This window comes from Mixophyes fleayi, chromosome 4 (assembly GCF_038048845.1).
Source record: "Mixophyes fleayi isolate aMixFle1 chromosome 4, aMixFle1.hap1, whole genome shotgun sequence".
In the NCBI taxonomy this organism is placed as follows: domain Eukaryota; kingdom Metazoa; phylum Chordata; class Amphibia; order Anura; family Limnodynastidae; genus Mixophyes; species Mixophyes fleayi.
The window spans coordinates 47,876,893-47,898,898 of NC_134405.1; the positions used below are offsets into that span (position 1 = coordinate 47,876,893).

The 22,006-nt window shown below is 43.4% G+C and overlaps 1 protein-coding gene across 1 annotated transcript in view; it reads left to right on the forward strand.

Annotated features, from left to right (window-relative positions):
- The window catches only part of LOC142151345 (adhesion G protein-coupled receptor E3-like), a 104,477-nt gene that overhangs the window by 64,004 nt on the left and 18,467 nt on the right, over positions 1–22,006 (forward strand). The window contains exons 11-14 of the mRNA XM_075206883.1: positions 9,282–9,404; positions 9,521–9,708; positions 12,582–12,749; positions 13,329–13,523. Of these exons, the coding sequence (XP_075062984.1) occupies positions 9,282–9,404; positions 9,521–9,708; positions 12,582–12,749; positions 13,329–13,523 (674 nt within the window). The remainder of the gene's footprint in view (positions 1–9,281; positions 9,405–9,520; positions 9,709–12,581; positions 12,750–13,328; positions 13,524–22,006) is intronic.

A 22,006-nucleotide genomic window follows, 5' to 3' on the forward strand; every position in this document is an offset into this window, starting at 1 on the left:
AGTAATCCAGGCGGGAGATGATGAGTGCGTGTATGATGGTTTTGGTGGCCTCCTGAGAGAGAAAGGGACGGATGCAGGCGATGTTGCGTAGTTGGAAGCGACAGGCTTGGGCAAGAGAATGAATGTGGGGGGCAAAAGAGAGAGAGTGTCACTCACCGGACTGTGAGTGCCATTTCCCGTGTGTTCAGGAACCGTGGCCGCCCGCCATCCTGAGGGTCTGCGCATGTGCAGCCCTTATCAAGCCTTCAATACCTGTTGCTTTTAATTGATTGGATGATCAGGCAACCCTCCTTATTTAAACCACCTGTGATCATTACCTGGTTGCCTGATCTTGGAGTCTCATTCCCCATGAGCCTCTGAAGGTGTTCCTGTGTTCCTCGTGTATTCAGCTTCTGCTGATTCCTGTTTACTGCTATTGTGGTTTCCAGACCACTTCAACTCTCCTGTGTTCATCGTGTCTGCACTCAGCTGATTCCTATCTGCTGCCTCCGTTACTACTACAGAGTTCCTGTTCACTTCAACTCTCCTGTGTTCATCGTGCCTGCACTCAGCTGATTCCTATCTGCTGCCTCCGTTACTACTACAGAGTTCCTGTTCACTTCAACTCTCCTGTGTTCATTGTGTCTGCACTCAGCTGATTCCTATCTGCTGCCTCCGTTACTACTACAGAGTTCCTGTTCACTTCAACTCTCCTGTGTTCATCGTGCCTGCACTCAGCTGATTCCTATCCGCTGCCTCCGTTACTACTTCAGAGTTCCTGATCGTCTCAACTCTCCTGTGTTTATCATGTCAGCTCTCCGCTGCCTCCGTTACTACTACAGGGTTCCAGACCGCCTCTACTCTCCCGTGTTCAGCGTGCCTTCTCTCCGCTGCCTCCACCACTACTACTGGATACCAGACAGCCTCAACTCTCCCGTGTTCATCATGTTTCCAGTTTCACTTACTACTGCTTCCTGAGTATTGCTTCGTTGTTTCTGGATTACCTGCCGTGCGCTGCACCAACCTGATTACCGCTTCCACCCTCCAGTGGTCTCTCCTCCTGCCGGCCTTCAGCCGTTCAGGTATCCCTGCACGTCGCTCTGACAGCCTGCTCTCCTGAACCGCGGTATGCATACGTTCCATTGACTTTGCTTTTGTATTGCATATCCATCTGGACTGAGTTGTGTTCTTCTCCAGAGTCTCCTATCCACTGAAGCTATTGTTACCATTGACTTTGTTTCCTATTGCCTGGATTGCTATTGTGACTTTGTATACTTCAAGCAGCGCTTGTCAGTTATTGTTGTATTGTGGATATCATCGTGGGATCAAGTTCTGTGTGCCCCGTGTATACTCTGCTTTACATTCATCTCCTCGTGCCCCTCCTCACATATATATAGCAGTGGTACAACTTGCTGACGCAGACCACTGACTCCTGTTCCCTGTGACACCAGTTTCAAGTATCCTCTCACATAGCAGTGGTACAACTTGCTACACGCAGACCACTGACTTCCCCGTTACCTACCTTCACCTGGATTCCATTCCTTCACTATAGACAGTGGTACAACTTGCTATACGCAGACCGCTGACTCTCACTACCTCCTCGCTACTCCCGGACATTCCTCCTCACTATAGCAGTGGTACAACTTGCTATACGCAGACCACTGACTCTCCTCACGTTTCCTTGTCCATCTGGTTCCTCGTGTACATTCATCTACTCATTACCAGTTGCTGCTAGTCATAGACTTTCCTTGAGCATTCTCTCACCATCTGCTGTTTCTCCTGTTCCGTTGTCACCCTGCTACCAGAGAACCATAACACCAGCTATATTACTCTGGTAAGTCCATCATCTGGTGATATCCTGGGCAAAGACTCCTAGTGCCCTTGACAGAGAGGAGTCAAGGGTGACACACAACCAGCGGAGTTGGGTGACAGAGGAGATGGTAGTGTTGTTAACGACAATGGAGAGGTCATGGTGGGTTGGGAGGCTGGGAGGAGAAAAAACAATAAATGTTGAAATGTTGATTTTGAGAAAGCGCTCCGACATCCAGGAGGAGATGGCGGGGAGGTAGTCAGATACCTGAGCGAGGAGGGTGGAGGAAAGATCAGGTGAAGAGATGTAAATTTGAATGTCGTCAGCATAAAGGTGATACTGAAGGCCAAAGGAGGAGATGAGAGCGCCAAGGGAGGAAGTATAGAGCGAAAAGAGTAGAGGGCCGAGAACGGAGCCCTGAGGGACTCCTACAGCAAGAGGGTAAGGGGAGGAGGAAGAACCAGACATGGATACAGAGAAGGAGCGATTAGCGAGGTATGAGGTGAACCAGGCGTGAACAGAACCAGAGAGGCCGAGAGAGAGAAGAGTTTGCAGCAGGAGGGGGTGGTCCACGCTGTCAAAGGCTGCGGAGAGGTCAAGGAGAATGAGTAGGGAGAAATGACCCTTGGATTTGGCCGATAGGAGATCATTAGTAACCTTGGCCAGGGCAGTTTCGGTAGGCCAAAGGAGGAGATGAGAGCGCCAAGGGAGGAAGTGTAGAGCAAAAAGAGTAGAGGGCCGAGAACGGAGCCCTGAGGGACTCCTACAGCGAGAGGATAGGGGGAGGAGGAAGAACCAGACGTGGATACAGAGAAGGAGTGGTTAGCGAGGTATGAGGTGAACCAGGCATGGACAGAACCAGAGAGGCAGAGAGAGAGAAGAGTTTGCAGCAGGAGGGGGTGGTCCACGGTGTCAAAGGCTGCGGAGAGGTCAAGGAGAATGAGTAGGGAGAAATGACCCTTGGATTTGGCCGATAGGAGATCATTAGTAACCTTGGCCAGGGCAGTTTCGGTAGGCCAAAGGAGGAGATGAGAGCACCAAGGGAGGAAGTATAGAGCAAAAAGAGTAGAGGGCCGAGAACGGAGCCCTGAGGGACTCCTACAGCGAGAGGGTAGGGGGAGGAGGAAGAACCAGACGTGAATACAGAGAAGGAGCGGTTAGCGAGGTATGAGGTGAACCAGGCGTGGACAGAACCAGAGAGGCCGAGAGAGAGAAGAGTTTGCAGCAGGAGGGGGTGGTCCATGGTGTCAAAGGCTGCGGAGAGGTCAAGGAGAATGAGTAGGGAGAAATGACCCTTGGATTTGGCCGATAGGAGATCATTAGTAACCTTGACCAGGGCAGTTTCGGTGGAGTGGAGGGGGGCGGTAACCGGATTGGAGAGGGTCAAGGAGGGAATTGTCAGAGAGGTGCCTGGTTAGGCGGCTGCAGACAATCCGCTCAAGTAATTTAGAGGCATAGGGGAGAAGAGAGATAGGGTGATAGTTGGGAAGAGATGTGGGGTCGAGATTGGGTTTCTTGAGGATAGGAGAGATGAGAGCGTGTTTAAATGAGAAGGGTACTACACCAGAGGAGAGTGATAGGTTGAAAAGGTGTGCGAGGTAAGAGCAGGCAGTGGGAGAAAGAGAGCGAAGGAGGCGAGAGGGGATGGGATCGAGAGGGCAGGTAGAGGGTGGAGATGAAAGAATGAGAGAGCGAACTTCTTCACCTGTTGTAGGGCAGAAGGAGCACCAGAGTTGGGTGTCGGTGGGAGGTGAAGCGAAGAGGGAGGTGGGAGAAGGGGAGTAAGAGATGTTCAGTCTGATGGCCTCAATTTTGGAAGAGAAAAAGGTGGCAAAGTCAGAAGCGGAGAGGGAAGACAGGACAGAAGGGGGTGGGGGGAGAGTAGGAAGCAAGTGAGTTTTGAGTGCCAAGGCTGGGGAATAATGCGGCGTCTGCTGACAGTAGAGGCCGGGGCGACAGCGTCCAGGGCAGTAGTGAGGGAGAGATTGTAGAGGGAGATAACACTTTTACACTGCCAGTTACTGCAGTGTAAAAACAGTGTTTTGCCACTCAGCCTGTCAGTATGGAAATGGGGAGCCAGATTTGCTTAAGTGGCACCTACCTGGTTACTGCAGTGCAGGTCTTGGACCGCAGTTGTAAGATTCCTCCGTCGGCGCAGCTCCCAGCTGATGGCAACAGGAGGAGAGGGATGCTCTGGAAATGGAACAGCAGGGTAACTAACAGGGGGGGTGCGGAGATTATTCCGGAGGGCCCAGTGCTAGGTTGTAGAGTCAGGTCTATACACGTGGCTTGACGCGGGTCCATGTTCGTGGGTGGCGGGTGTATCAGTGGGATGGTGGTATAGTTAAAGCCGTTGGCTGCATCAGGGTTCACAGTGCAGGCCGACACTGTCTCCGACAAGCTGAGGTGCAGAGAGCAATTGGGTCACATTTAGGTGATAGTGGGGGAGCTCTTGTGAAACACGTCCGTCATAGAACTCAGCCAGACCACACCCCCAACCTCTCATTTTTTAAAGAAATTCTGAACAACCAAATTTTGTGTGCAAAGCATGCTGTTAACACTTAAGTTATCAACCTAATGTTGTAGACTGAATATCGACCAAATGAATGTCTAGCCATCAACCACATAACCTCTTGCTTTAGTCGATGGCATGGCAGGTCATTTTTTAGTAGCGCTGCATTCATCTACATGCAGGTGCTGAATGCCGAAAATGGCCAGAAAATTTTCGCCCCATATACAGCATATCTTGCACCGACCTCTCAATTTTTAAGAAATTCTGAAGGTTTTATGTGTAAAGCATGGTACATGTTGGAATTCACCCAGCCATAATGCACACGCTATGTTCGCTAATTTATCGACAATGTGGAATCCTGGGGAGAGTCTTAGTGGGGTGAGCCAATTTAATATGACATTCCTGAGTGTTTCCAACAGATTGACAAAGATATGCTTCTTAGTGAAGCCAGCCAATCCGAGAGTAGCTTGCCTGTGTTTGACTTTAAGCAGCACACCCCCCAAAAAAATATTTCTTGATTTTAAAATCCAAGTGTTTGTTTGTGAAGGCAATTGTGTGAGGGGTGGTGTCACATTTGTACTAGTAAGTGGCCAAAATACAGGGCTCTGTGTTTGACAGCACAGCCCAAAAAAACCAAAACATTTTATTTACCTAACCAAATGTATTAATTTGAATCCTATTGTGGAGCATTGTCTACATTGCAAGGTAACAGCCCCAACTTTCCCTATCTCATTGGACATTCACATAGTGTGGTGGCAGCTACAAGTAGCTCCAACTTCATATAACTTCAATTTATATATCGAGAGCACCCCAGTGCTAATACTGTCAGTAGTAGTGCGTTTTAAATTACTACAAGAAAGGGTGCTCCAAATCCAAACAACGTTTGTCAATCTCAAAACATTAGATTTTGATTTAAGTATTAAGGGAAAGTTACTGATGACTGTGGTGATTTGTCTAAAAAAAATTAAAATAGCTAAAAATCCATACATCACACGCAGTGGCAAGAAAATGTTCAAACCATGACATTTTGCTAGTAGTGGTCCTGCTACTGTTCTTACACATACTAGAATGCCCATTGCAAAAGAGAGTGTGAAACATGATAACATTTATATGATTGACACCATAATATAGATAAGGTTGGCAAGTCAACAATAATGACATCAACAGTATTATTAGGTTGACAATTGAAATGTAGATAGTATTATTAGGTCAACATTTCAAATGTACAAAATATTATTCGGCCAACAATAATATCACTAACCTTATCCCTAACCCTATCCTTAATACTGTCTACATTTTATTTGTAGATCTAATAATACTGTCTACATTTTAACTGCTGACCTAATGATACTGTCGACATCTGAATTGTTGAATGTCGACCAAATGAATATCTAGCCGTCAACAGCATACCTTTGGAAATGTGAGGATGAGTAGTAATGATGATGATTTAGACATGGAAATTTAGGATGCTAGTTTGGAACTTAATGATGAGCAACATGATGAGAGGGATAATTGTGGACCTGACAATGTTGCAATATGTTGTACTTCAACAAGATAATGAGGAGAATTATGAATGTGTCCAAGCAAATTTATCACTAGTGGTACCACCTCATGCCCATGATAAGTGCATTATCATGCCTGGGCCAAAGGCCAAAAAATTCACATCTTGCGTATGGAAATATTTGTTTGCCAAGCCAGACATTTGTCAAGGCATCTGTAGCCTTTATGATGCCGCAATAAGTAGAGTTAGGCACATATCTTCATCATCATCATCATTATGCAAATTAGTGTTAGAGAAATCCGTAGCACTTTACACCTGGCAACAAGCATAAACAATAATAATAAAACAATACTGATTAATACAGACAGATAAAGAGGTAAGAAGGCCCTGCTTGCAAGCGTACAATCTCCCTGTGACAATCTTTGCATTCAAGTTCATTCTAGTATTTCATCAAAAGGTGGCAAATCACGTTTAGCAAAAAGCAGTCCAGCATCAGCTAGCACCAGAATGGATAGACCCCTCATGCGATCTTCAGCATCAACACCTTCATCATCAATATTCTCATTATTAGTATGTAGTCCAGCATCCAATTTTCAAATGCAATGACTACCCTAATGCAATCTATGATTCCCAAGAGACTTCCTTACGCACTACAGCTGCTGCTGCTGCTACTGCTGGAGGTGAAACTGCTATACAGAAGGGGAGCAAGAAGAGTAAGCATAGTTTTAAATAACAATTGTTTGTGAAGCAAGCGTTTGAAAGAGGAACCAAGTATGATAGTCAGCATCCTGTTGTCCAGTGGATCACTATGACAGCTATGTTCGCATTGGATGTGCGTCCAATTTATGTTATCAATGCTTCAGGTTTTAGCAGATTAGTTGAGATCATGTGTCCATGGTACCAAATTCCCTTTTGATTTCATTTTTCCCGAACTGCAATTCCTCAACTGTACCATGAAAACAAAAAGTCATTCAGTCCCTAGAAAATGCCATTGTACCGACTATTCACTTAAGTATGGATATGTGGACAAGCAGTTCTGGTCAAACAAAAGACTAAATGACCACGACAGCCCACTGGGTAGGGGTATCACTTTCAGCAGGAGCAGCACCAGTAGCATTATCATCGTCCTCCTCTTCATCCCTTCAGCATAGTACTGCTACACTTGGGATTTTAACAGCAAAAATATATATGTTTGAGGTGTGCTGCTCACAGTCAAACAGTGCCCTGTTTTTTGTCCACTAGAACAATTCAGATGTCACTCATATTGCCTCTCACATATCTGACTTCAGATTGAAGTACTTTGATTTTAAAAGCAAGAAAGAATATTTTTTTGTCCACTCCTAATTAGTTTACAAATATACTATTACAGCCAGTATCCACTGCTTGTCTGCTCTTCACTCTCTCACACCCAATTTATCAGCACACAATTCCGGCAGATTGATCTGTAATAATCTATTAAGATTTGTGCAGTAAAATCACCGCTCATCTCTAATTTGGACAGTGACTGATATTGTTTTACATGTATCTAGAGGCAACATATATCCCATAACATATCATCATTTGAAGATAAACTATCGGTAAATAGTGTATTTCAAAAGTTATTAACTGTTGTGGTCTCAGTCTCCTTCTATCGTATCGGGTAGTGAGGTGAGGATTAGAGCGATGCACTAACATTTATGCTGTAGCATAAGTCTACTCCTTAAAGAGCAGATATAGGACAGCAATGCTAAGTTGTTACTAACATTGTAGAAGCTTCTTTAGATGTCTCCTGACTGTTTAGAGGAGAGATACAGAGCTTGTTTTGTCAGTGATATATTCTTGCATATATGATAGCTTTGCGACACATTAAAATCTTGTGTTACAAGTTTCCTGTGCATTTAATTGAAATCTAGGGGATTATTCACCCTCTATGAGGGGTTTGGTTCCTTCATCTCTTACCCTTTTCACCGATGCACCTAACCCTGGTTACTTGTCCTGTTGAAGGAGTCAAAGACACTTAACATTTTTATAATGTGTTAACAAAATATTTTAAGTTGTGTCTGACTAGGGTTAGACACAACTGTATTCAATCTTTATCTCTTGCACATTTGGGATGTCCTCAGGTATCTAATTTGTGTTAGTTGGAAGCTCCCCATAATTGGCCCAGGTGTTCTATGGGAGTCAGGAGATGAGTACCTATTTAAAGATTTTGGGCCTGAGTCATTAAGGAGAGCAGGGGAAAACCATGTTACAATGAAAGGGGTGCAAATATGTTTTTTATTTTGCACATAAGTTAAATACTGTCTGTTTTTCATCTAGCGCACAAATAATTACTAGCTTTATTTTTACACTGAAATTTAAAAGTGATCTAGGACATGCTCTACCCCAACTATAAATATGTCCCCACATTTCAAATTTAGCTCCCCCTCCAATGCAACATGGTTTTGCCAAGGTGCAAAGTTACTCCTTTTTTATGCTTTGCTCTCTTTAATGACTCGAGCCTTTTATGCTTAGCTAAAATTACACACTTCCATGTGTAACAACTACCAGTGGAAGTGAACAGTGATACATATCACTATGGCTGCAGTCATCTTGTCAGGAGTACAGTAACTGACAGCGGGACCAAAAAAACTTTTGTCCCTGCCTCAGTCAATGTGCTTTTAATAAGATCTGCAAGAGGTAAAGTGCAGTGATGTATATCACTGAGGTCTTCCTCCTGCTGTCAGTTCATTTATGAATTGATGACTGCAGCCAGGCAGTGGCAGGTAGAGGGAGGTATGTAGGGTCAGGAGGCAAATTGGGGACCATGACTCTTTCATTAATAGAATTTCATCTCTCATTATCGAAGGATCAACCTGGGATATAAGTGATAGAAAGCATGCTGTAGTACTTGTACAAAATAATAGAGAAATGGGGCATGGTTGGAACATCCAATGAAAAAACATTATTAGTAAGGTTCAGGATGGAAGAATGTTCCCAAAGTTACATTCCATAACAAAAGGACACTTAAATTGTTGGGGAGATAGTTCATATGTAATGTTAGAAAATATTATTTTATTGGAAAAGTAGAAGATGTTTTGAAAAAACTTTCAAGAGATTTAGTTAAAATGTCAACAGTACAGAAATCACAGATCTATCCTGTATATGTGCTCTGTATTTAAAAAGAAGAAGAAAAAAGACAGAATGCATAGATCAGTTGGTCACTATCAGCTGGCAGCATTCATGTTCCATGTTATAGTATTGTTCTTCCAAACATTCCTTATCTGTCCAAGTCGCTCCCAAACGATCTACCTAAACCACACCCAATTGATTTAGTTCTACTCAATTTGTATCCTGAAAATTAGTTCTGTCTTGCAAAAAAATTGGTCTGTTTTTCGGAGGTATGTAGTTATCTCCACTTACATGCAGACAAAATTACAATTTCTATCTTTCACCTTCACAATCTATTTCATACAAGAATGTTATTGTAGATGTCCTATGATTATGTATTCATTTCACAGAGGTTGAGATGAAGGTTTCCTTGGACATCTGTGGTGGAGAAACTTCCTCTACTACCTCTGTCACCTTAATTGTTCTGGGCAACACTATGGAGGTTCCATGTCCACTTATGAGCAGGAAAACTGGTAAATTTGAAAGTGTGGTTTGTTATTACAGTGGTGCATTATATATTTAATAATTCATGTGCTATATTTACTGTCTTGATTTCCCTATTAGTCTATTATCTTTATGTACTTGCCAGATGGAGCCATTTTTATCACCCACAAAGGCCTAGATTCCAGGTTAAATAGCAGTGCCCTTGGGGCATTAGGAGAGTCTGATCATGAAGGTGAACAAGAGATCATTTCCCTGGTGGTTAGTGGAGCCATCACAAGTCCCAATACAGAAAACCTGGACCCTCCGGTGTCCTTCTACCTCAAACACCTGAAGGTCAGTATACATGCTATTGTGTACTTTTCATATGTTTATTATGTGAGTGAGTGGCTAGGGAAGTCCTGGTTCCAAAAACATGACATGGAATTCTACTTAATGTAGTAGCCACTCCAGCAGAGGCGGGAGCAGCTTGCTGCCACGGCCAACTGGAGAGATGATGCAGCTAGGAAGAAAACAAGTGCACCTTAAATTTAGCTTCTATCAGCCAGCTCTTTTATTGGCTGATAGAGCTCTGTTTACTCTCCTGCACAGAACTCCAAAAGCGAATCATGCAGGCAGCATCCTCAGAAGTTTTGCCTGTTCATAGGATGGAGAAAGATTAAGAAACGAGGGCTGAATTAAGCAAGAGGGATATTGAAAGCTGAGGTTGTGTTTATAGCTAATTTGCACCTCTCTAAAAAGTTAAGGAGCAGGCAAAGGGTGTGGTTCGCCCATTGGTAGTGTCACTAGGCTATGGCAAAGGGCCAGTTTATTAAAGCACTTGGCTGAGAAGGATTCTGCCTCTAGGATCCAGGAAATTGCCCGCCCAGCCTCCCTGGTTTGGAGGGATCTTTGGCATCAGTCCTCGGTTCACATTTGCCTGATGTGGCTGTTTTTTTGTTTTCTGGGCCATGGGGCTGGTTTTGTGAGTGTCTTTCTAATTTTTCTGATGGTTTCTGGCTGGCAGTCGTAATTTTGGGGGTCCTGGATGGTTTGTTTTGTTTTTGCCAGAAAACACTGTGCAGTCGACGGCCAATGCTTTGTGGGCGCACATTACATTGGTTTGGGGCATTCTGAACCCTTTTCCCTTCGAAGAGTCGACTATAATTTCGGTGCATTTACCACCCTTGGCGGCTAGCTTGTGGTTGCGTTCCTTTCAGTCCTGAGAGGTTGCTGGTTCTGGATTTCCCGGTATAATTGATCTCCAAGTGAAGTTGAAGGATAACATGTGGGCCTGAGTGAAAATGTTACCCACGATGATTGGTATCCAAAGGGTAATTGACCTGCGTTGGGATATCTGATTTTTTTGGGCCTTGCTGTATTGCCTTCACCATAAAGTTTTTTTGGTCCTAAAATAAACTTTATTTTGCCACAATTTAATGTATGGTGTCACTTATTTAAGGTAGATGATAAGAGTTCATTTAAAAAAAGAACATCAATGATTATTTGCACTAGACACTGTAACACTATATCAATGGTATTAATATAGTATAGGAAGACAGTGTCCTTAAAAACAAGAGCATCTCTAGAACAAGTGAACACTCTCAAATTGGAGAGTGGGTGAATGAATACAGGAAATTACTGTGATATCAATGAAAAACTAAGTGATAATTATGGATGATTTAAATATGGCTGACGTAGACTGAAATCTCGGATCTGCTAAAGCAACCAGGATTATGATTGTAAAAGTAGGAGTTGTGTGGATGGCTTGCATGGGCATCTCTTAAATAATTAGTTAATGAGCAGCACAGGGGATAGATAGCATTGGTGCTTCACTGCATTAATAGTAATGAACCAACATGCAAGGAAGCAATCCTAGATATATTTCTCACAAATGATGACGTATTATCAAATGTGTCTGTTGAAGAGAGCTTGGAGACTAGTAACCATCGGTCAGTGTGGTTATATATATAGGCAGTAGCAAAGGAGATCCACACCAAAACAAAGGTTTTAGATTTTTGAATAGCTGACTTCTGCACTACAGAAATATAGACTTAATCAGAGGTAGATAAAAAGCTTATAAAACTAGAGTAAAAGGCAATAAACACACCAAAAAATATACTAAACGCAAAAAGAAGATACATTTACATATGGTGCTTTTGTGTGTTTGAAGATTTACTTTACATTGCTTGATGTGTGTCTAAATATGGGCTTCTGCACTAAACAATGGTTCTACTTATACAAGCTCCTAGTACAAGCTGACACTCGATCTCTGCCGGCTTTGTGTTATTGCAAAATCAAGCGATTTTGCAGAGTCAAAATGTCTATGCTTCCCTCCTCAAAACAATGAGCACTTAAAGCTGCCCACTTCCCCCCCATTCATCTGATTTTTCACTGCTCTGCAAAACTTGGCGCATTGGTACATTTGTTTCGTACGGAGCACGGAAGGACTTTGCTCAGCCAAAATTCTCCCAATGCAAACTTCTGCACATCTTTAAAAGCAGCTAAACTACTCTGCAAATCAATGAACTTTGGCACAAATCTAGCCACCCTATCACAAGGTGCATGATGTCACCAAAGAGGATTTTGCATAGTGCGATTTTGTCCTTGGTAAATAAGACCCATTGGAGCCAGCATGGACCAATATTCTTGTGCTACACTGACACCTTTTTAATACAAAAAAAAGCCACATTCATTTAAATAAAATCTTTATTAGACCCTAAAATACTTACTAAAGTCCTTGACCTCAGTCGTCATCAGATGTAAGCTCTCATAAGCTTGTCCATGTTTTGCCTCTGTCTCTACTTTGCACCTTCTTTATTGACCTCATACATATTTGTCTTGTTTTTATGCATGATTTGGTTTTATGTGTGATTTGTTGTATGTATGACCTGTTATGCCCACTGTTCGGTACATAACAAGTCATACATACAACAAATTAACCTTATAAATAAATAAATGATGATGAGATGTAATCTTAAATGTACCTTGAGTGAAGCCTTTGAGAATCTTTCATGGATTCTGCCCTGAAAGGGGGGGGTAGCAGAATTTCTTTATTTTTTTTAATCACTTCCTTTGACTACATTAAATCAAGAAAATAAGATTTATTCAAAGTTTAAGAAATCACCCCCATATTGGAGTATAACTCTGCCACTCACCAGTCTATGACTGATAGTAATGTTAGGCTAACATTTGCCACTAAATATTACCATTATATTTTTTTTCTCTAGGATCTTAAACCTTCCTTCATTTTCCAATGTGTGTTTTGGGATACGGGAAAGAGAGTTTGGTCAAGCGTCGGATGTAAGACCATGTCTTCGGAAATAGAGAGCAGTACACTTTGTGCCTGTAACCACCTTTCCACCTTTGCTGTCCTCATGGCTCCCGGTGAAATTCCGGTAACATAAATTATTGTGATATAAGGAATTAGTGATACAATAGGGACAGTAATATAGTAATATATTTATAGAACAGTGTGCAAGAGTTAACCAATCCTCAGATATTTGAGAGTAATCTATTCTGGTTCTGTAGTCTTCAGATAATTGATCGAGAATGAAGTTGAAATGCTGAGGGTTCTATTGTAGTTGCTCAGATTCTCATGGATATAATAACGTGATGAATTAATGGGTCAGAAGATATATTTGTAGGTAAAGTCTTCCATTACAGTTAATTGTAAGGTCACTCCACAGTGGTCCTGAGCTACAGAATAAGTGTTGCGTCCATCAAGTTTTGTTAAATGATAGACTTTAGCTGTCGTGTATAAGGCTCAATACCATTCTCCAGTACAGAGCTGTCCATCTTGGTCTCTGTTCTATTATAGCTCCCAGCATTTTCTTTAATATCGAGATCTCTAAGAATCTTGGTAAACTCTATTGCATGATATTGTTAGCAATTTCAATCCTGTCTATATGTACATTTACAGAACTATCCAGTCTTTCTTGTCTTTGTGATTGAAACTGTCTTTCTCTCATCTACAGGTGGATGTTGGCTTAGAAGTGATCTCTCGCATTGGCCTCACTGTGTCTCTTGTCTGCCTGTGTCTCTCTCTCCTCACATTTACCCTATGCCGCTCTCTAAGGAGTGCTCACACCTCTGTCCTGATAGTTCTGTGTGGATGTCTCTTCCTGGGACAACTTCTGGTTCTTTTTGGTCTACGTCAGGGAGAGTATAAGGTAAATGGGAATACGGTAAATGCCTTTTCTATTATTCTTTACCCTATTTTTGGAATGTGTCACTGATATGGTTCTCATATAGCAGCAGAATAATCTGTAATTGTACAATATAAACTCAAACATAGTTGATATTGAGACAGCTTGGCAAGAGGATTATGCTCTTAATTTTCTGATCTCTATTGCCTCCCTCATCCTTATTCTAGAAATCACTCCCACTGTCACTGACCTTATTATGCAAGCGTAGCCCCCTCCTCGGTGTAAATACCTTTCGTTACTAGCCTTAGAAGGGTAGCAGCAGGCTTACAGTATGTCCACATACATGGAACAAGCAGTATCACAATCTAAATATATTTGCTGTTTAGGGAAATTACATCAGATACTAAATACATTGGCGATTGTAGTATGTGACTGTGTCATCATTTGTAGAGAGCAGTGTAACTATATTCCTTGTTTACATAATAATAAGACATCACATAAGTAGTAAGATAAAACTAAATCACAGCAGTTGCACAAAACCTTTCCTCTTTTACTAAGAGTTGATGATGAACACAAAATAAACATCCATTGCAAATAGTACATCTGTTCCTTTAAGAATGGAACAAATATATTTCCTTTACAGACCTAAAATGATTGACAATAGTAAAGTTCATCACCGCCTAGTGCAGATGAAATTGTGTGACGTCATGCCCCTGTTTCTGGTTAAACAGATACAAATGGATAAAAGCAAGTTGCTAAACCAATTTCTAACCGGCAAAAGGTGGAAATAAGGGCAGAGGCTCACTACAGGGGCAAAAATGATGCTGGGGGCCTGGGGGATCTTGATTCTTGTGTTCTGCACTTAGAGTGAGTCCCTCCCCTTATGCTCACTCTTTTGCCACTAATTTATGGAATGAGCTACTTGCCTTTTTCTTGTGTAACACTGTTTTGGAGGCACCATGGGAGGTCTGCAGCTACCCCCTGGTGGATCTGGACTTTCTATTGCTTGTATTACCTGTTTACAGGCCCTGATTATCCAATAGGCTGATTGCAGCCCTAAACCATGGTGTAAATGCAATATCAGAAAAGACATTGACTTACACATTTCTGGAAACTCAGCAGTCCCAGTGAAGAAAGAAGCCTAAGCTTGAAGGGTTTTTAGTGATATGATTAGTAAAATGGCACTGAACCCAAAACCTGAAAACAAGTATTTTATATCTCAATGCAAGAGGCATCTCTATTCATGGATGTGAAAATAATAAATTGGTATTATATGTTTACTTTAGGGATGTGCACCGGCCACTTTTGGTATTTTGTGTTTTGGGTTCTGATTACCTTAAGGTTTTTGGTTCTAATGGGTTTTGCCAAAACACACCCCTCAAGGTTTTGGGTTTTGGGTTTTGGGTTCTGATTTTTTTTTAAAAAGCATAAAAACTACTAAAATCCTGTTTGTTTGTTTGTTTTCACTCCTACGCTATTAATAACCTCAATAACATTCATTTTCACTCATTTCCAGTCTATTCTGAACACCTCACACCTCACAATATTTTTTTTAGGCCAAAAGGTTACACCGAGGTAGCTGGATGTCTAAGCTAAGATACACAAGTGGGCGGCACAAACACGTGGCCCATCTAGGAGTGGCACTGCAGTGGCAGACAGGATTGCAGTTTGAAAAACTAGGCCCCAAAGAGCACATAATGCCAAAAAAAGAGGTGCAAGATGGAATTGTCCTTGTATGTTGGTGAAATAGGACACGCGCACTTTAACAAACAATCATTTCAGCGACAGGGCCTACAAAACTGTGGCTGTGTCACTCACCGGACTGTGAGTGCCATTTCCCGTGTGTTCAGGAACCGTGGCCGTCCGCCATTCTGAGGGTCTGCGCATGTGCAGCCCTTATCAAGCCTTCAATACCTGTTGCTTTTAATTGATTGGATGATCAGGCAACCCTCCCTATTTAAACCACCTGTGATCATTACCTGGTTGCCTGATCTTGGAGTCTCATTCCCCATGAGCCTCTGAAGGTGTTCCTGTGTTCCTCGTGTGTTCAGCTTCTGCTGATTCCTGTTTACTGCTTTTGTGGTTGCCAGACCACTTCAACTCTCCTGTGTTCATCGTGCCTGCACTCAGCTGATTCCTATCCGCTGCCTCCGTTACTACTTCAGTGTTCCTGATTGTCTCAACTCTCCTGTGTTTATCGTGTCAGCTCTCCGCTAACTCCGTTACCACTACTACTGGATACCAGACCGCCTCAACTCTCCCGTGTTCATCATGTTTCCAGTTTCACTTACTACTGCTTCCTGAGTATTGCTTCGTGGATTCTGGATTACTTGCCGTGCGCTGCACCAACCTGATTACCGCTTCCACCCTCCAGTGATCTCTCCTCCTGCCGGCCTTCAGCCTTAAGGTATCCCTGCACATCGCTCTGACAGCCTGCTCTCCTGAACCGCGGTATGCATACTTTCCATTGACTTTGCTTTTGTATTGCATATCCATCTGGACTGAGTTGTGTTCTTCTCCGGAGCCTCCTATCCACTGAAGCTATTGTTACCATTGACTTTGTTTTCTATTGCCTGGATTGCTATTGAGACTTTGTATACTTCAAGCAGCGCTGGTCAGTTATTGTTGTATTGTGGATATCATCGTGGGATCAAGTTCTGTGTGCCCCGTGTATACTCTGCTTTACATTCATCTCCTCGTGCCCCTCCTCACATATATATAGCAGTGGTACAACTTGCTGACGCAGACCACTGATTCCTGTTCCCTGTGACACCAGTTTCAAGTATCCTCTCACATAGCAGTGGTACAACTTGCTACACGCAGACCACTGACTTCCCCGTTACCTACCTTCACCTGGATTCCATTCCTTCACTATAGACAGCGGTACAACTTGCTATACGCAGACCGCTGACTCTCACTACCTCCTCGCTACTCCTGGACATTCCTCCTCAGTATAGCAGTGGTACAACTTGCTATGCGCAGACCACTGACTCTCCTCACGTTTCCTTGTCCATCTGGATCCTCGTGTACATTCATCTACTCATTACCAGTTGCTGCTAGTCATAGACTTTCCTTGAGCATTCTCTCACCATCTGCTGTTTCTCCTGTTCCGTTGTCACCCTGCTACCAAAGAACCATAATACCAGCTATATTACTCTGGTAAGTCCATCATCTGGTGATATCCTGGGCAAAGACTCCTAGTGCCCGTGACAGGCTGAAATGATTGGTTCGTTTGGACCCCCACAAAACGAGCTGGCAAAGAAAAAAAAGAGGTGCAAGATGGAATTGTCCTTGGACCCTCCCACCCAGCCTTATGTTGCGGAAAAAGGACATGCACACTTTAACAAACCAATCATTTCAGCGACAGGGCCTATCAAACTACTGTGGCTGAAATGATTGGTTTGTTTGGGCCCCCACACAAAAAAAGCTATTCATCTCTCCCTGTACAAAGTAAACTGGCTCTACTGAGGCAAGATGACGTCCTCATCCTCTCCTCATCCTCTGATTCCTCGCCCCCTTCAGTGTGTACTTCCTCATCCTCACACATTTTCAATTAGTCCCCGTTGGACTCCACAATCACCGGTCCCTCTGTAGTCTCTGGAGGCCATTGCTGGTCTTGATTGAAGAATTGATAATTCATTTTTATGAACATCATCTTCTCAACATTTTGCGGAAGCAACATCCTTCGCCGCTCACTGACCAGGTTCCCCACTGCACTAAAAACTCTTTCGGAGTACACACTGGAATGGGGACAACTCAGGTAAAATAGAGCCAGTTTGTACAAGGGCTTCCAAACTGCCTTTTTTTCCTGCCAGTAAAAGTAAGGACTGTCTGACATGTCTACTTGGATGGTGTCAGCAAAGTAATCCTCCACCATTTTTTCAATGGTGACAGCATCCAATGCAGCGACAGTAGACATGTCAGCAATGATTGGCAGGTCCTTCAGTCCGGACCAGATGTTCTCTGCATCCCCGCCAGCAGGTCATTTATGAAATCTCACCTGTTTCCTCGCAGTCACAGGTGTGGAAGAAAATGAAGGAGGAGCTGTTGCCATGTCACGGTCCTCTTCAGATGACAATCTCCTGACCAGCAGGTCTTTGCACCGCTGTAGACTTGTGTCCGCCGGAAACAGAGACACAACATACGCTTTAAACCGAGGATCGAGCACAGTGGCCAGAATGTATTCCTCTGACTTTAAAAGAGTGACCACCCTCGGATCCTGGCAAAGCATACAAAGGGCTTCATCCACAAGAGTTACATGCTTAGTGGAATCGCAATGGTTTACCAGCTCCTCCCTCACTTTCTCCAGCTGCTTCTGCAACAGCCTGATCAGGGGAATGACCTGACTCAAGCTGGCAGTGTCGAAACTGACTTCTCGTGTGGCAAGTTCAAACGGCTGGAGAACCTTGCACAACACGGAAATCAGTCTCCACTGCGCTTGATTTAGGCGCATCCCCACTCCTTTGCCTATGTCAAAGGTGGCTGTGTAGGCTTGAATGGCCTTTTGCTGCTCCTCCATCCTCTGCAGCATATAGAGGGTGGAGTTCCAGCGCGTCACAACCTCTTGTTTGAGGTGATGGCAGGGCAGGTTCAGGCTTTTCTCATGTTGCTCGAGTCTGCGGTAGGCAGTGGCAGAATGCCGAAAGTGTCCAGCAATTTTGTGGGCCACTGCAAGCATATCCTGCACACCCCTGTCACTTTTCAGGTATTGCTGCACCACCAAATTTATTGTGTGGGCAAAACATGGCACGTGCTGGAAATTGCCCATATGTAATGCCCGCACAATGTTACTGGCATTGTCCGACACTACAAATCCCCAGGAGAGTGTAAGTGGGGAAAGCCACTGCGAAATGATTTCCCTCAGTTTCTCTAAGAGGTTGTCAGCGTTGTGCCTCTTACTGAAACCAGTGATATACAACGTTGCCTGCCTTGGAACGAGCAGGCATTTCGGAGATGCTGCACCTGATGCAGCTGCTGCTGTTGCTGCGGAAGGCGATGCATCTACCCAGTGGGCTGTCACAGTCATATAGTCCTTAGTTTGCCCTGAACCACTTGTCCACATGTCTGTGGTTAAGTGGACAGTGGGTACAACCTCATTTTTCAGAGCACTGAAGACACTTTTTCATACTTCTCTGTACATCCCGGGTATCGCCTGCCTAGTGAAGTGGAATCTAGACGGGATTTGGTACCGGGGACACAATACCTCCATCAACCGTCTAAATCCCACTCCACTGATGGCGGACACCGGACGCACGTCTAACACCAACATAGCTGTCAAGGATGCAGTTATCCGCTTTGCTATAGGATGACTGCTGTCATACTTCGAGCTCATGGCAAACGACTGTTGTACGGTCAATTGTTTAGTGAAAGACGTAGCGGTCTTACGACTTCCCCTCTGGGAAGATGACCGACTCCCAGCAGCAACAACAGCATTGGCAGTAGTAGGCGTACCGCTGCAGGATCCTCAGGAAGAATCCCGGATTGAAGAGGACTCAGTCATGTCGGTAACATGGCCTGCAGGACTATCTCTGATCGAGATCGTGGAGGAAATTGACGAGGAGGGTGTTGCTGGTGTGGATACAACAGGACCAAGGGATTTAGGTGTCCCTGGACTGCTGACGGCCCTAGCCACAGTTCCTGAACTAAACACTGAATTATGAAGGGTCTTCAGGTGACGTAGAAGGGAGGATGTCCCTAGGTGGCCAAGATCCTTACCCCTGCTTATTGCAGCTTTACATAAACTACATATGGCAATACAATTGTTGTCCGGATTGGGATAGAAATAATTCCAGACCGAAGAGGTGGATTTTTTGGTCTTCTGCCCAGGCATGACGATGTGCTTTTTCATCCCATGGACAACAACTGTTTCCTCCCCTGGTGCCTCATTTAAGATAACCACATCAGCATCCTCCTCATCAAGTTCCTCCTCAGCGCCAGCTACATCAATATCCTCCTCCCGGTGTACAACATTGACAACTTCATTATCCAAATCTGTAACTCCACTGTGGGTGATCCTTCCAGCATATGCAGAGGGCATGCAGCAAATGGTGGAAGGAGCCACCTCTTCCCGTACAGTGATGGGAAGGTCAGGCTTCGCAAACACCAACACCCTTGGACTCACCTTGGGGATTTGTGATGACATCTCTTTAGAAGGCAGAGTTGTTTGCTGTGTTGTTGATGACAGCTTAACTCTCCTAGATTTTTTAGAGGGGGGGGGAGGAGGAGGGCTTAGATCCTTGGGTGAAGCTGAACCACTAGTCATGAACACGGGCCAGGGCCTAAGTCGTTCCTTGCCACTCCATGTCGTAAATGGCATATTGGCAAGTTTACTTTTCTCCTCAGATGATTTCAATTTCTTTTTTTTGATCATTTTAGTGACCTTTGGCTTTTTGGATTTTACATGCCCTCTACTATGAAATTGGGCATCGGCCTTGGCATACGACGTTGATGGCATTTCATTGTCTATGTCATGACTAGTGGCAGCAGCTTCAGTATTAGGAGGAAGTGGATCTTGATCTTTCCCTACTTTATCCTCCAAATTTTTGTACTCTATTATATGCAGCACAAGAGAGCGTACCTCTAAACCACACACACTCGTCAAAGCCTTTAAAAATTATATGCAGCACTGGACAGAACCACTGGACTGGAGTTATACAGCAGTACCAATGGACTTATATACTGCAAGAACAGTGAACGTAGTTATATTGCAGTACCAAAGGACTTATATACTGCAGGAACAGTGAACGTTGTTATATTGCAGTACCACTGGACTTATATACTGCAGGAACAGCGAACGTAGTTATATTGCAGTACCAATGGGCTTATATACTAGAGATGGTCACTGACCCCCGTGTTTTGGTTTTGTATTCGGTTTTGGATCTGGATTACCTTCGTGTACCTTTGGTTTTTGTTTTGCAAAACTGCCCTTGCGTGTTTTGGTTTTGGTTTTGTTTTGCTATTTTTAAAAATATTTGGGTCAAAAATAACCTAATTTAGTGCTCCACCAGTTTCTTAGATAAATGAGGTAATTCTAAAGCTAATAAATTATGAAAAAACAGTTGAATCCCTAGTAGGCCGTCCTTAATGCGCACACTTGTCTGCAAATTATACAGTCAAACCTAGTTGTCTACCTCTTCCATCTTTGATTATTGGCAATGTAGCCATCATCTTTGCGTGTATATTAGACCCTACACTTGTAGTTGAATATTAAAAAAGTAGCCTGCACAGACTGTGGAGCTAAAAAGTAGAATTAAATGGACCACGGTACTTTGGTGGCTATCTAAGCCCCCCCCGCCCTCCACTTGTAGTTGAATATAAAAAAAGCAGCCTGCATAGATTGTAGAACTAGAAATTTGAATATAAAAAGAAATGGACAAAGGCAGTTTGGTATCTGTCTGCATCAGATCCCCTCTCCACTAGGAATAAAATAGAAAACTATTCAGCCGTTGTATAATCTAGAATATAAATAGAAATTGAGAAAGGCAATTTGGTATCTGTCTGCATCATAATCATCAACATCCTCATTAGCGCCCTCGTCACCTCCATAAATCTCCCCCTCATCCTCTTCTATTTCCAAAGTGGCATCCTCAATTTGTGTATCAGCGGCAACACTCAAGCTGTTCAGGAACACATCAGCAGAACTGCTAAAAGGGCCCTTCTTTATGGGTACACTAACAGAATGCTCACAATTAGACATACCACTGTTGTATGGACTCTCCACAGGGATCGGTGTCATTTCTGATTCAGAGAAAACATTATTCTCCAATGCCTCACTGTTATCTTGCAGCTCGGCTTTGATGCGTAACAATAGTTGTGCACCACTTGTAGGGTCGGTAACATTTTTGGATCTGCCACTAAAAGCCAAAGGTGAAGGCCTCATTCTCTCTTTGCCACTGCGTGTGTAGAACGGCATGTTGGCAATTTTTTTTTTATCGCCACTTAACTTTTGCTCAGTAACACTTTTTTTTCGTAACACAGTAAATTTTTTTGGGGGTTTTGTTTTTTGCACTGATTTGGAAACACTCTGTTGTTTGACATCGCCTTGGCCAGATGACGTACTAGGAACACTAACATCAGGACTGGTGACAGAACCTGGTTGCTCATTCTGATCATATGTGGACTGCTTTGAATTCATTCTGAGCGCAAAGCACTGGGGAGTGCTAAAAAATTTTTGGTAGATACTGCTGACAGATATGACTTTTGACAGCCAGAAATATTTATGCACAATTAGGGAGGTACCGAGCTGCTCAGCTCAGTACTCGGATACCCAAAGTTCGGGTGGGTTCGGTTCTCGGGGAACCGGACCCGCCCATCTCTATTATATACTTCAAGAAAAGTGAACGTAGTTATATTGCAGTACCAATGGACTTATATACTGCAGAAACAGTGAACGTAGTTATTTTGCAGTACCAATGGACTTATATACTGCAAGAACAGTGAACGTAGTTATATTGCAGTACCAATGGACTTATATACTGCAAGAACAGTGAACATAGTTATATTGCAGT